This window comes from Hyla sarda, chromosome 8 (genome assembly GCF_029499605.1).
Source record: "Hyla sarda isolate aHylSar1 chromosome 8, aHylSar1.hap1, whole genome shotgun sequence".
NCBI classification, from domain to species: domain Eukaryota; kingdom Metazoa; phylum Chordata; class Amphibia; order Anura; family Hylidae; genus Hyla; species Hyla sarda.
This window is the reverse complement of record NC_079196.1, coordinates 120589177-120604888: the sequence shown is the minus strand read 5'-3', so window position 1 is coordinate 120604888 and position 15712 is coordinate 120589177. Positions and strand designations below refer to the sequence as shown.

Genomic DNA, 15712 nt, shown 5'->3' with positions numbered 1-15712 from the left:
CTAGGAGTTAAGCGCCACATGGGATTTCCTGTTTCTTGGATTTTATCCACCATTTCTACCACTTTACTTTGTCACCTAAGGAAAGCATAACTAAGGCTAAACCCAGGGCCACACTGACTGGGGCGGTAAGTCCTCCCATTTTCCAAGGAATGGAAGACTGGACTAGGGACCTTCTTCTGCAGTTATTGGTTTGGAGATGACATGTGACAAAACTACTATTAACCCCTCATCACTCTGTAAGACCTCATGCATGTAGTGTATGCATGAAATTGAGCGCAGTGCAAAGAAACATGTTTGCTAAATTCTCCAGTACCTGATATACACATTATGCATCCCAGCAAACCTTTATACAATCACCTGACAGCTCTCTTGTAGGGAACAGCAGGTATCCACAGACATCTATAGGCATTCAGACAACCCAGCCATTTTTAAGTCCATTTTGATGCTGCAATTGTATTCAGTGTCAAAATTCTGTGTAGTGTACTGTATTCAGTGTAGTGTCAGATTTCCTTTGGAGTTAGAAACCTAATACACTTATATATAAAGCTGGTAATTCAATGCAGACCTTACAGCCCTGAGTCAGCTCAAGTGTTTTGTGCAGAAAGCTATTTGGTTTCATAGCAACATCAGAAGAACGAAAGAAAAGAAAAAAACAGGCTTGCATTATGCAGACCATTTTATGCTGCTTTAAGCCACAGCACTGTCAAGAATAACAACAGGATACAGGTAAGAAGATATTTCTTGATCATTTAGCTCCATATTTAGAGCATTGACAGTTTTTTCTTATTCTTTCTGTATCTCATTAGTAATCTGTAATTTATCATAATGTCCGACAATGTGATGTGTTTTATTCCAAAAACTGTACATGTATCTTAGGGGGTGGGGGGAAGACTATTAAACTGACGTAGTTGGCTCATATTTGTTAGTAGGTGACTTCTCAGTCAATTAGATTTTAGATGTTGTAAGATATTGATTTTGGCACAAGTCCACAAAACAATAGGCATGTTGTGGTTTTGATTTGTTACCTGAAATTTTCACAGATTTTCTCTATGAAGTGCTCAACAAGGCTTTAGGGTGTTATGCCTGCATCTATTTATTCCATGAATAATAATAATAATAAAAAAAAAAATAACCTCTGACTTATTTCAGAGGGCCTTTTTTGACATATTTTGATTTAGATAAAAAATACTTTCCTGATCAGTAGATGGTGCCATACCGATGAGGGGGGAAATCCACTCTGAACTTTACTATGGATTATTTTGTGAGGGTTTGGTCTTGGCTTCCTCTGCTTCTGCAAGTTTTTTTAATGGGTTTTCAGAGACTTTTTCATTGGATAGGCCATCGATATCTGATCAGTAAAGGTTGGACACCCATAATGAGCTGTTTATCAGCCCCTGTACATGTACACAGTGAACATAGCGAGAAGCAGACAGCACCATACATTGTGAATGGGAGCTAAGCTGCATAAACCTACTACAGCCGATTTAAGTAAAGAAATGTACAGTATGTATAATGGATGTCATTTAGTCCCCAACATATATCTTTGACAGACATTTCACAGAGATGCCTTGTGAAACTAGCCTTAAAGGGGTACTCCAGTTCTTTAAAAGTTATTCTTTATTTCCAGGGATAGTTTCTGATCACAAAGAAGTCTCAGCGGGCGGAGACACCAGAGAACCACGCTTGCATATTTGCGACACCTCCATAGGCAGTGCCAGAAGCATGTGTCGACACACCGCTCCATGCACAGGGAGAGACAAGGTCCTGTTCTGGAGATTGCAGGGGTTCACAACAGTCGGACCTCTCGCAATCAGAAAATATAAGTTTTACTTATGTACTAGAGTATTCCTTCCTACATTTTATATTTCTGTTGCACAGCTGAGGCAAGATTTATTGCCCATTTTGTCATTTTGTAGCCCTGCTTTGAGCTACTGTGCTTCTGTGTGGCACACAGGGATACAGAACACATTGGGGAGGAGGGATGTAGACTATAGCTTTAAAATGGGAGTGTCCATGAAAGGGTTGTGCCTTGTCCATGTATGACACCTATGAAAGAGAGTGGCTGCATTGAGGTGGATAGAGGACAAATGTGAAAAAGAATGTTATGTGAAGCTTAGGCTATGTTCACACAATGGATTCTACAGCAGCAGAGTCCCATTGATTTAAATTGGATTCTCTTGCGCGGTTCACATAACAGAATTTCCACACCAGAAACTTCTGGCATGGAAATTCTAATTCTGGTGTCTGCAGAAAGAATAGACATGTCTATTCTTTCTGCCGACTCCACACGGAAATGCATTGCCGTCTGTGAGGTGGTGCATTTCCAAGCAATCATAGCGCCTTGCTGTCAGGGGAATGTCAGCTCTGAGATTTCACTTGTGGACTTTCCTCGTGTGACCATAGCCTTACTTTGCTTATTATGATTGCTAGACTACTAATGTAAGCATTTCATGTGCAGGACTGATACTTTGATTAATATTCTGAGAGAAATATTGGGATCTGCAAAGGCTTAATGGAAAGGAAACGTCTTAGGAAAGAACTTGAAAAGCTTCTGTAAGTAGTTGTATTGTTGTATTCTACATATTAACAATGCTAAAATATTATATCCTAAAAAATGCAATCAATTTATGATTGATGGGGGTCTGATCTTTGACCCTTAGTGACCATGAGAATAAAGTGGCTTCAGTGCTGGTTTAATATTGCCTCCCTTATCATCTGTTCTGCAGATATGAATGGGACCAACTGCAGTTTCTGGCCACCCATCTGTAGAAAGAACAAATGGTCCCATTTACATGGGAAGTCCTGTTCCTTTATAAAGGAGAAAAAAAAAAAACAAGGATCGGATGGGTCCCAGAGGTCAGACCAACAAGGTCATAAAGTGATGGCAAACTCTACCAATATACCATCACTTGGTAAAATGTGTATTCAGTAAAATATACCTCAATAGATTTTGTTGCGGATTTGCTGCAGAAATGCTCAGGATTTGCTGCAAATGTTTCCTTCCCCATTAACAAAAGTTGACATACTGCAGATATTAAAGGAAAACTATCAGTCTGTCCAACAAGTGGTCACTTAACCCCTTAACGACATAGGAAGTAAATGTACATCCTTGTGCCCTGGTACTTAACGCACCAGGATCTACATTTATGCCCTGTGCATGACTCGAGAACCGGACCATTGCTCACATCATGCAAAGCAGGTCCCGGCTGCTATCAGCAGCCAGGGACCCGCTGGTAATGGCAGACATTAGCGATTGGGCTGATGTCCGCCATTAACCCCTCAGATGCCGTGATCCATACAGATCACGGCATCTGCGGAAATGCGGGCGTTTGAATGGATGATCTTATTGATTGCAGCTGCGGGGATCCTATCATCGCACATGGTGGCCGGAGGACCCCTTAACTGCTCCAGCCGTCATCCCTGGGTCTTCTCCTCTGGTCTGACATTGAGCAGACCAGAGAAAAAGATCACTGATAATACTGATCAGTGCTATGCCTATGCATAGCACTGTTCAGTATCTGCAATCTATTGATTGCTATAAATAATTTCCTATGGGGACATAAATAGTGCAAACATTAAAAAAAAGTTTTAAATTTTTTTCCCCATTTTATCCCCAAAAGCATTTTTTTTTTTAATAAACATATTTGGTATCATCGCGTACGTAATTGTACGAACTATCAAAATATAATGTTAATGATCCTGTACGGTGAATGGTGTTAACGTTTAAAAAAAAAGTTTTTTGTCACATCACATTCCCAAAAAATTTATAAAAAGCGAATAAAAAGTTACATATGTGCAAAAGTGATACTGAAAAAAGGTATAGATCACAGCACAAAAATAAGGCCTCACACAGCCTCATATATGGAAAAATTTGAAAGTTATAGGTTGTCAAAATAGAGTCATTTTAAACATACTAACTTTGTTTAAAAAAAGTTTTAGATTTTTTTTAAAGCAGTACAATAATAGAAAACATGTAATTTTTATGGTAAAATGTACAGCATGAAAACAAAACCTTCTAAAATTTGCTAAATTGCGGTTTTCTTTTCAATTTCCCTGCACAAATGATATTTTTGTGTGTGCCATACATTTAAAGGGGTTATCCTCCATAAGGTGATTTTAGTACGTACCTGGCAGGTAGTAATGGACATGCTTAGGAAGGATCTGCACTTGTCTTGGGGCTAAATGGTTATGTTGTGAGATCACCATAATACTGTGGCTAGCTTTTTGTGAACTGGTATTTCCTGTTTGAGTTTTCTTTTTTGCCTACAAATCCCAGAATTCCATTTTCCTCCCTCCCACATATAAGCCACCCCGCCCATTGAAACATAAATGAGCTGCACCCATTCAAAAGACCTGTGGATCTAATCAGGGTGCCTACAGCTTGTCACGATTCGGCTTCCAGGTAGTGGATCCTCTGTGTCAGCGAGGGATTGGCGTGGACCGTGCTAGTGGACCGGTTCTAAGAGGCTACTGGTTTTCACCAGAGCCCGCCGCAAAGCGGGATGGTCTTGCTGCGGCAGTAGCAACCAGGTCGTATCCACTAGCAACGGCTCTACCTCGCTGACTGCTGAGAAGGCGTGGGACAGAAGGACTAGGCAGAGGCAAGGTCAGACGTAGCAGAAGGTCGGGGGCAGGCGGCAAGGTTCGTAGTCAGGATGGGTAGCAGAAGTTCAGGTACACAGGCTTTGGACACACTAAACGCTTTCACTGGCACAAGGCAACAAGATCCGGCAAGGGAGTGCATGGGAGGAGGTCAGATAAAGGCAGGGAGCAGGTGGAAGCCAATTAAGCTAATTGGGCCAGGCACCAATCATTGGTGCACTGGCCCTTTAAGTCTCAGAGAGCTGGCGCGCGCGCGCCCTAGAGAGCGGAGCCGCGCGCGCCAGCACATGACAGCAGGGGACCGGGACGGGTAAGTGACCTGGGATGCGATTCGCGAGCGGGCGCGTCCCGCTGTGCGAATCGCATCCCCAACGGCCATGACAGTGCAGCGCTCCCGGTCAGCGGGACTGACCGGGGCGCTGCAGGGAGAAAGACGCCGTGAGCGCTCCGGGGAGGAGCGGGGACCCGAAGCGCTAGGCGTAACAGTACCCCCCCCCTTAGGTCTCCCCTTCTCTTTGTCCGGAAACTGCCTCCTCTGGGATGAGGACACCGGGAAAGAATGGAGGGTTTCCTCAACGGCAGGCAGTACAGCAGGAGTGGGAATGGGGAGGGAGGGCAGAGGGCGAGGCCTGGCACGGGGCAGTGTGACACCAGGACGGGGGCCATGGGGAGGCACAGAGGCTTGCCTGACGGGACTGGGAGGGGGGGAGAGGCACTTCCTGTGGCAGGCAGAGTCCCAGTTCCTGATCTCCCCGGTGGTCCAATCAATGGTGGGGGAATGAAGCCGGAGCCAAGGCAGACCGAGGAGGACCTCAGAGGTACAGTTGGGGAGAATGAAGAACTCAATCCTCTCAAGGTGGGGTCCAATAGACATGAGGAGGGGCTCTGTGCGGTAACGCACGGTGCAGTCCAATCTGGCTCCGTTGACCGCGGAAATGTAGAGCGGCTTGACGAGACGGGTCACCGGGATGCTGAATTTATTAACAAACGACTCCAAAATAAAATTTCCAGAGGCACCGGAGTCCAAGCAGGCCACGGCTGAGAGGGAGGAGTTGGCTGAAGAAGAAATCCGCACGGGTACCGTGAGACGTGGAGGAGCAGACTTGGAACCAAGAGACGCCACACCCACGTGAGCTGGGTGCGTGCGTGCGTTTCCCAGGCGTGGAGGACGGATAGGGCAATCCACCAAGAAATGCTCGGTACTGGCACAGTAAAGACAGAGATTTTCTTCTCTACGGCGATTCCTCTCTTCCTGGGTCAGGCGAGACCGATCCACTTGCATGGCCTCTTCGGCGGGAGGCCCAGGCGAAGACTGCAAAGGATGCTGTGGGAGAGGTGCCCAGAGATCTAAGTCTTTTTCCTGGCGGAGCTCTTGGTGTCGCTCAGAAAAACGCATGTCAATGCGGGTAGCCAAATGGATGAGTTCTTGGAGGTTGGCAGGAATCTCTCGTGCGGCCAGCACATCCTTGATGCGACTGGATAGGCCTTTTTTAAAGGTCGCGCAGAGAGCCTCATTATTCCAGGATAGTTCAGAAGCAAAAGTACGGAATTGTATGGCGTACTCGCCAACGGAAGAATTACCCTGGACCAGGTTCAACAGGGCAGTCTCGGCAGAAGACGCTCGGGCTGGCTCCTCGAAGACACTCCGGAGTTCAGCGAAGAAGGCCTGGACTGTGGCTGTGGCAGGATCATTGCGGTCCCAGAGCGGTGTGGCCCAAGACAAGGCCTTTCCTGAAAGAAGGCTTACTACAAACGCCACCTTAGACCGTTCTGAAGGAAACAAGTCCGACAACATCTCCATATGCAGGGAACACTGAGACAAAAATCCACGGCAGAGTTTAGAGTCCCCATCAAATTTGTCCGGCAGGGACAAGCGGAGGTTAGGAGCGGCCACTCGCTGCGGAGGAGGTGCAGGAGCTGGCGGAGGAGATGGTTGCTGCTGTAGCAGAGGCAGAAGTTGCTGTAACATGGCGGTCAACTGCGACAGCTGCTGTCCTTGTTGGGCAATCTGCTGCGATTGCTGAGCGACCACCGTGGGAAGATCAGCGAGACTTGGCAGTGGCACCTCAGCGGGATCCATGGCCTCTACTGTCACGATTCGGCTTCCAGGTAGTGGATCCTCTGTGTCAGCGAGGGATTGGCGTGGACCGTGCTAGTGGACCGGTTCTAAGAGGCTACTGGTTTTCACCAGAGCCCGCCGCAAAGCGGGATGGTCTTGCTGCGGCAGTAGCAACCAGGTCGTATCCACTAGCAACGGCTCTACCTCGCTGACTGCTGAGAAGGCGTGGGACAGAAGGACTAGGCAGAGGCAAGGTCAGACGTAGCAGAAGGTCGGGGGCAGGCGGCAAGGTTCGTAGTCAGGATGGGTAGCAGAAGTTCAGGTACACAGGCTTTGGACACACTAAACGCTTTCACTGGCACAAGGCAACAAGATCCGGCAAGGGAGTGCATGGGAGGAGGTCAGATAAAGGCAGGGAGCAGGTGGAAGCCAATTAAGCTAATTGGGCCAGGCACCAATCATTGGTGCACTGGCCCTTTAAGTCTCAGAGAGCTGGCGCGCGCGCGCCCTAGAGAGCGGAGCCGCGCGCGCCAGCACATGACAGCAGGGGACCGGGACGGGTAAGTGACCTGGGATGCGATTCGCGAGCGGGCGCGTCCCGCTGTGCGAATCGCATCCCCAACGGCCATGACAGTGCAGCGCTCCCGGTCAGCGGGACTGACCGGGGCGCTGCAGGGAGAAAGACGCCGTGAGCGCTCCGGGGAGGAGCGGGGACCCGAAGCGCTAGGCGTAACACAGCTGTTGCATTAGTTGCAGAATGATCTATCTCCCACCAAGCAATCCCTCCACCCATTGAAGCAGACAGGCTCCCTGTCATCAGCTGACTAGTGAGTCAGGTCTCGGCCGCATTGCAACCTGGGAAAAATCTGAGGCAACAGTCATTTTGTATGCTGGTAAAAAGAAATATTGGGGTGAAAATCACATAAGAATTGTGAGAAAACTGTCACACACAGTAACAGACACTATATTATGAACTACACTAACTTTACAGCCCCTGTAGCATAGTCAAATAAAAAAAATCCTGGAATACCCCTTTAATGGTAAAATTGTGATGTGATTACAAAATAGAATTGGTCGTGCAAAAAACAAGCCCTTATATGGGTCTGTGGATGGAAATATAAAAGAGTTATGATTTTTAGAAAGCGAGGAGGGAAAAAAAGAATATGCTAAAATAAAATTGTCTGTGTCCTTAAGGGTTTAAATATGTCCAGAAGGACCTGAGATATGTCCCCCAGAAGATCCTCTGCTGAATTCAGTGAATCGCTGGCTCGATTTACATATTCATTGTCTGTAACTCCACTTCAGTAGGATGTAGAGTCACAGACAATGGCCCAGAATTAACAAACTGTGTGAGAGAAAAAATGGAGTGATTTCCCCACAGCGGCCAATCACCGCTCAGCTAACGAGAAAGTGAAAACCTGAGCTGTGGATAGGAGTTGTTGGACTCCTGTTCACACACACAATATAACCCAATGCATTGGGTTTAGTTGGGGTAAACAGGCTGACAGTTTTCCATTAAATCCACACTGCAGGTCAGTTTCTGTCTGAAAAATGTCTATAAAATGTTCTTTACTTGTTTTTTTCTAAAGGGCAGACTATGTTGGAACTACACTTAGAGAGAACGAGTTTGATTCAAAAGGAAGAAAGGAGTCCTCATCTCTAGATGACCTGGTAATAATTTATTAACTGATGAGCCAGAACATTAAAACACCTATCTACTGTGTAGTTTCTCCTCTGCCATGAAAACAGCTTTGAGCTGGTCCCGGTCTTGACAAGAGCCCTGAAGGTCCTGTGGTATCAGAGGTCACTCAGAGTTTTACGCTTGACAAACTCCACCCTTTCCCATGCCTTTTTAGGTGCCCTTTCCATTTTACAATCAATGTTATTTACTACATTTAATAATGGCTTATTAATAATTATCTAACATACAGTGGGGCAAAAAAGTATTTAATTAGCCAACAATTGTGAAAGTTCTCCCACTTAAAAAGACGAGAGAGGCCTGTAATTTTCATCATAGGTATACCTCAACTATGAGAGGCATAATGAGAAAAAAAAAATCCATAAAATCACATTGTCTGATTTTCAAAGAATTTATTTACAAATTATGGTGGAAAATAAGTATTTTGTCACCTACAAACAAGCAAGATTTCTGGTTCTCACAGACCTGTAACTTCTTCTCTAAGAGTCTCCTCTGTCCTCCACTCCTTACCTGTATTAATGGCACCTGTTTGAACTTGTTATCAGTATAAAAGAAACCTGTCCACAACCTCAAACAGTCACACTCCAAACTCCACTATGGCCAAGACCAAAGAGTTGTCGAAGGACACCAGAAACAAAATTGTAGACCTGCACCAGGGGAAAACTGAATCTGCAATAGGCAAGCAGCTTGGTGTGAAGAAATCAACTGTCGGAAAAATTATTAGAAATGGAAGACATACAAGACCACTCATAATCTCCCTCTATCTGGGTCTCCACGCCCCAACCTCCTTCTATCAGCAAAAGCATTGAAGATGAAACTTGGGTTGGTCTTTCAGCATGACAATGATCCCAAACACACTGCCCGGGCAACGAAGGAGTGGCTTCATAAGAAGCATTTCAAGGTCCTGGAGTGGCCTAGCCAGTCTCCAGATCTCAACCCTATGAAAGTCTGTGTTTCCCAGCGACAGCCCCAAAACATCACTGCTCTAGAGGAGATCTGCATGGAGGAATGGGCCAAAATACCAGCAACACTGTGTGAAAACCTTGTGAAGACTTACAGAAAACGTGTCACCTCTGTCATTGCCAACAAAGGGTATATAACAAAGTATTGAGATGGACTTTTGTTATTGACCAAATACTTATTTTCCACCATAATTTGCAAATACATTCTTTGAAAATCAGACAATGGGATTTTTACGCTTTTTTTTTTCTTTTCTCATTATGTCTCTCATAGTTGAGGTTTACCTATGATGAAAATAACAGGCCTCTCTCATCTTTTTAAGTGGGAGAACTTGCACAATTGGTGGCTGACTAAATACTTGCCCCACTGTAACATTACTTTATCTGTGTTCTTTTTCTGCTCTTAGTCTTGCTTATTAATTAAGTTCACTTTCAAGAAATTTGTGAAATACACCAGTTACCAGCACAGACTTATAAAAAGTAATTTAATTAGAGATGCCTATCAGTAGCGTGATGGACCTTCTTTGGACTTCAGAACCACAGCAGTTCATTGTAGTATGGATTCTACTGTGTATTCACATGTGGATAGTAAATTGACATGATCTGGGACTGTAAAGGTAAAGCAAGGAAAACTGGCTTTCATGTTTATGGAACAGCAAAAACCTCCAAGCCACTAAGGGATTCTCCATGCGCAAGCAGCGGATAGCAGCAGCATAAGATATAGCAGCAGTAGATATGAATGACGATCAGTGGCAATAAAATCAAGGGGATTTATTAAGAACAATGCGTTTCAACGCCAGGACAGGCGTCTTTCTCAAGTTCCCTGAACTTGAGAAAGACGCCTGTCCTGGTGTTGAAACGCGTTGTTCTTAATAAATCCCCTTGGTTTTATTGCCACTGATCGTCATTCATATCTACTGCTGCTATACCTTATGCTGCTGCTATCCGCTGCTTGCGCATGGAGAATCCCTTAGTGACTTGGAGGTTTTTGCTGGAGAATAGAACACCACGAGGTGGTGGAAGGTATTGGCTGCACGTTGGAGTCTATACACAACTACACCAGTGTTGTGCCTGTCTGTTTGCACAACTATTTTGGGTAAGCGCATGACATCAGCCCATACGTGGTTTACCCTGTTAATTGCACTAGGAGCGCTCTCTTTGTGTTTTATGTTTATGGAACAAGTATAGGACTGTACAACCATTGTGTCATGGTACATTGTCCTGCTAAAAGTATCCTTCATCCATAGGATTAACAGCTGCCAGAGAGGAAAAAATGTGGTATCTAAAACAATACTTAGATAAGCTTCCATCCACTGGTATCAGAAGAGCCAGTATGTGCCAAAAAGAATCCATTGACTCATACGGCTTTTACCCATTAGCATGGTGCAATAGAAATCCGGATTCATCTGACCTGGCAATGTTTTTCCACTACTCACTGATCCAATTTCTGTGCTCTTTTGCTCACTGGAGTCATGCCTTTCTTTTAATATTAAATATCAATGTCACAATGACAGCAATGTCTCACAGAATCCCCTTTCACTGCTTTTGCATGTTCTTGCAACCCAACCAATTTACTACAATTCACACAAAATCCTGCTAATAAATGGCTGGAATAAAAATCAAACGTTCTCCGTAAATCAGGTCCAATATATTTTTTCCCCATAAAACACAATGTACAAAAAATGAACAAAAATCGCCCATTGGTTTTTACTAGAAATGAGTGAACCCAACCCAAAGAACCTGGGTTTGGTTTGAACTTTGCTAACTGTTCATTCCTGTGCAAACTCAAGCTTCAGTGAGTTACGTTTGGCTAAAATAACACATGGCAGAAAGTAGAAAGAGGGAGGATCACATGACTTTAGGGTAGCCCTGCAAATTGCTATCCCAGCTGATCAGGAGGCAATATGGGGGGTGGCAGAGACACTGTAAAAGTCCATGGCGACTGCAGCCATCTTAGAGAAAGCATGTGTTCGGAGAAGAGGGACAGTGATCAGTGAACACAGCAGTATGGCCACACATATATAATAATAGTAGTAAAGCAGGTGAAATCTGTTTTAATTAAGTTAAAGGAAATCTGTCACCAGTGTCACCTGCACTAAACTGTTGGTTCAGGTGACACTGATAACAACAGTACTCACCTTGTCCTGTTATGTGGCGGGGATCTCCGGTAATCCTGTCCGTTAGCTCCAGCTCCGGGCACCCGGCTTGGGGAATGAGCGGAGCTTAGTGACGTCACCACTGCTGCGAGACCCAGCAGCGACTTGGGGCATGGGTGGAGCTTAGTGACGTCACCGCTGCTGCTCCCTGCTGGGTACCCCTGCTAGAAAACAGCAGCGTTGACGTCGCTAAGCTCCGCCCATGCCCCAAGCTGGGTACCGGAGCTGGAGCTAACAGACAAGATTACCGGAACGGGACAAAGTGTCATCAGTGTGTGGCACACTAATTGGGAAATATCAGTGCATAGATGGTTTTATGTCACTTTTGTGACATACACCACCTGTTGCTTTGTAGCTACTCCTTAAACTGGAGGAATTAAAAGGCAGTCTAAATGTTGGTGTTAACCATATGTGGCTTCTTATAAATAAATATAGCCAAAAACATGTATAGGTAGCTGCAACCCGACAATAGGGACAATAGTATTATTGCCAGACGAGTACTAATGTGAAAAAGGTTGTGTATCCCATACAACCTGCGAACAATGTATAAAGTGGGGGTATACTTTGCGCAAGTCTGGGATTGATTATCACCAATAAATGGGTGTATATAAAACACATGTAAAAAATTATGTAGTGAATTAATTTAAAACAATTTATTATTACAATGATAGTGCTTGTGGTGTCCTGTGTAGGGCCCTTACATCGGACTCACCACGATAAGCAAGGTAGTGAATGTATAAAATACTCATACAATGAAATAAATTAAAATAAAATAGACATATAATATTCATGGTAAAAAAGTGCTGGTATCCCAGTGTGGCAAATAGTCTGTAGCGCTTATAGATGTATGCACGGAGATCGTGCCTTGTATGGTTGATTACAAATAGTCTGAGTAGCGATGTCTCTGTGTAGCCAGTATCTGGTCAGGAAACTGCATGTGGCAGTGTGTTAGTATGGGGTTAAAATCAATGCGCCCTGCGGCACTGGGGTTTCCTTGTGTGTATCCCACTCTACCCTGGCGGCACAGGGATAGAGATTGGTGAGCGGGATATAGATAGTCTCTTAATTGTAATCGTGTGGGTGCATGAGGCTGCGTTCTGCAGCGCTGGAGGCCCCACAAATGTGGACCACTCTACCCCGGCACAGGAAAAGTTTTGAGTGGATTTGGAGATTTGGCACACTGTGCCTCTTACCAGCAATGTCCTGGAGCCTGGTTGCCGGAAAAAGGTTTTCGCCGCGGAGACGTCCGCTGGCAGGCGGGATGCGTACAACCCCGGAAGCGTGCTCCGGTAAATTTCTTGCGATCCGGTGAATGATGGTAAAGATTGTCAGGTTTGTCAATACTGGGGTACAGGTGATGGAGGCTACACGCGTTTCGAGGTACTCATCTACCTCTTTTGAAATAGCAATGGCTGACTGGTTGTGGAGAGGTACTATTTCTACCTGCAGCAGCCCTGTAATTGGATAGTTCTCATCGTTATATACAAATTGGGTACTGGATCGTTGTACAGGTGATACTGATGGTCTGGTGTTGTGATGCAAAACCTGGATGTGGAAAATTTGTTGTCAACTTCTTCTTGAGTGTAAAGATTTGATTGCAAAAAAAAAAAAAGTTCATGAATGTTTATTAAATGTTCATGAATGTTTATTAGTTAACAGAGTAACATAGTAACATAGTTCATGAGGTTGAAAAAAGACCAAAGTCCATCAAGTTCAACCTATAACCCTAATGAGTCCCTACTGAGTTGATCCAGAGGAAGGCAAAATAACCTTCATACTAGAGGTAAAAATTCCTTCCCGACTCCAAATATAGCAGTCAGAATAAATACCTGGATCAACGTTCTGTCCCTATGAATCTAGTATCCATAACCTGTAATGTTATTACTCTCCAAAAATGCATCCAGACCCCTTTTGAACTCTTTTACAGAGTTCACCATGACCACCTCCTCCGGGAGAGAATTCCACAATCTCACTGCTCTTACAGTAAAGAACCCCCGTCTGTGCTGGTGTAGAAACCTTCTTTCTTCTAAACGTAGAAGATGCCCCCTTCTTATAGATAGTCCGGGGTATAAATAGATCATGGGAGAGATGCATATATACATAGTTATTAGGTCTCCCCTAAGCCTTCTTTTTTCTAAACTAAATAACCCTAATTCTGATAATCTTTCTGGGTACTGTAGTCCTCCCATTCCCCGTATTACTCTGGTTGCCCGTCTTTGAACCCTCTCCAGCTCCCCTATATCTTTTTTGTACACTGGTGCCCAGTACTGTACACAGTATTCTATGTGTGGTCTGACTAGTGATTTGTACAGCGGTAGAATTATTTCCTTGTTAATGCACCCCATGATTTTATTTGCCTTGGCAGAAGCTGCCCGACACTGGTCACTACAGCTAAATTTACTATTAACTAAATCCTAAATTCTAAATCCTTTTCCATGTCAGTCGTCCCAAGTGTTTTCCCATTTAATACATAATCCCAGCCTGGATTTTTCTTCCCCATGTGCATTACCTTACATTTATCAGTGTTGAACCTCATCTGCCACTTCCCAGCCCAAGCCTCCAACCTATTCAGATCCATTTGTAACAGTGCACTGTCCTCTATAGTGTTTACCGCTTTACAGAGTTTAGGATCATCTGCAAAGATTGCTACTTTACTATTCAACCCCTCCACAAGCTCATTAACAAATATATCAAATAGAACAGGACCCAAGACGGACCCCTGTGGTACCCCACTAGTAAAAGTCACCCAATCAGAATAAGTACCATTAATAACCAACCTCTGTTTCCTATCATTGAGCCAGTTACTTACCCACTTGCACACATTCTCCCCCAGCCCCATCCTTCTCATTTTATGCACCAACCTTTTATGTGGCACTGTATCAAATGCTTTGGAAAAATCCAGATATACGACATCCAGTGATTGCCCCTGGCCCAGTCTGGAGCTCACCTCCTCATAAAAGTTGATCAGATTAGTTTGACAGGACCGATCCCTCATAAAGCCATGCTGACATGGGGTCATATATTTATTTTTATTAAGACACTCCAGAATTGCATCCCTTAGAAAACCCTCAAACAATTTACATACAACGGAGGTTAAACTAACAGGTCTATAATTCCCGGGGTCACCTTTTGATCCCTCTTTAACCCCTTAAGGACTCAGGTTTTTTCAGTTTTTGCACTTTCGTTTTTTCCTCCTTACCTTTTAAAAATCATAACCCTTTCAATTTTCCACCTAAAAATCCATATTATGGCTTATTTTTTGCGTCGCCAATTCTACTTTGCAGTGACATTAGTCATTTTACCCAAAAATGCACGGCGAAACGGAAAAAAAATCATTGTGCGACAAAATCGAAGAAAAAATGCCATTTTGTTACTTTTGGGGGCTTCCGTTTCTACGCAGTGCATATTTTGGTAAAAATTACACCTTATCCTTATTCTGTAGGTCCATATGGTTAAAATGATACCCTACTTATATATTTTGTCGCACTTCTGGAAAAAATCATAACTACATGCAGGAAAATGTATACGTTTAAAAATGTCATCTTCTGACCCCTATAACTTTTTTATTTTTCCACATACAGGGCGGTTTGAGGACTCATTTTTTGCGCCGTGATCTGAAGTTTTTATTGGTATGATTTTTGTTTTGATCGTACTTTTTGATCACTTTTTATTCATTTTTTAATGGTATAAAAAGTGACCAAAAATGCGCTTTTTTTGACTTTTGAATTTTTTTGCGCGTACGCCATTGACCGTGCGGTTTAATTAATGATGTATTTTCATAGTTCGGACATTTACGCACGCGGCGATACCACATATGTTTATTTTTATTTATTTTTCATGGGAAAAGGGGGGTGATTCAAACTTTTATTAGGGAAGGGGTTAAATGACCTTTATTAACACTTTTTTTTTACTTTTTTTTTGCAGTGTTATAGGTCCCATAGGAACCTATAACACTGCACACACTGATCTTTTACACAGATCACAGGCGTGTATTAACACGCCTGTGATCAGTGTTATCGGCGCTTGACTGCTCCTGCCTGGATCTCAGGCACGGAGCAGTCATTCGCCGATCGGACACCGAGGAGGCAGGTAAGGGCCCTCCCGGTGTCCTGCAAGCTGTTCGGGACGCCGCGATTTCACCGCGGCAGTCCCGAACAGCCCGACTGAGCAGCCGGGTCACTTTCACTTTAGAAGCGGCGGTCAGCTTTGACCGCCACTTCTAAAGGGTTAATACCGC

At 44.3% G+C, this 15712-nt stretch overlaps 1 protein-coding gene across 3 annotated transcripts in view; it reads left to right on the top strand.

Moving 5' to 3' along the window:
• Nucleotides 1-321: 321 nt before the first annotated feature.
• LOC130285550 (gamma-crystallin 2-like) overlaps nucleotides 322-15712 on the top strand; it is a 184801-nt gene continuing 169410 nt past the window's right edge. The window contains exons 1-3 of one of the 3 annotated variants that reach the window (XM_056537094.1): nucleotides 322-726; nucleotides 2459-2553; nucleotides 8251-8332. In XM_056537094.1, coding sequence (XP_056393069.1) covers nucleotides 2513-2553; nucleotides 8251-8332 — 123 coding nt within the window. In that variant the 5' untranslated portion in view covers nucleotides 322-726; nucleotides 2459-2512. Of the gene's footprint in view, nucleotides 727-1199; nucleotides 1762-2458; nucleotides 2554-8250; nucleotides 8333-15712 lie in introns of those variants that run through there. The other 2 variants (XM_056537092.1, XM_056537093.1) reach the window with 2 other exon arrangements.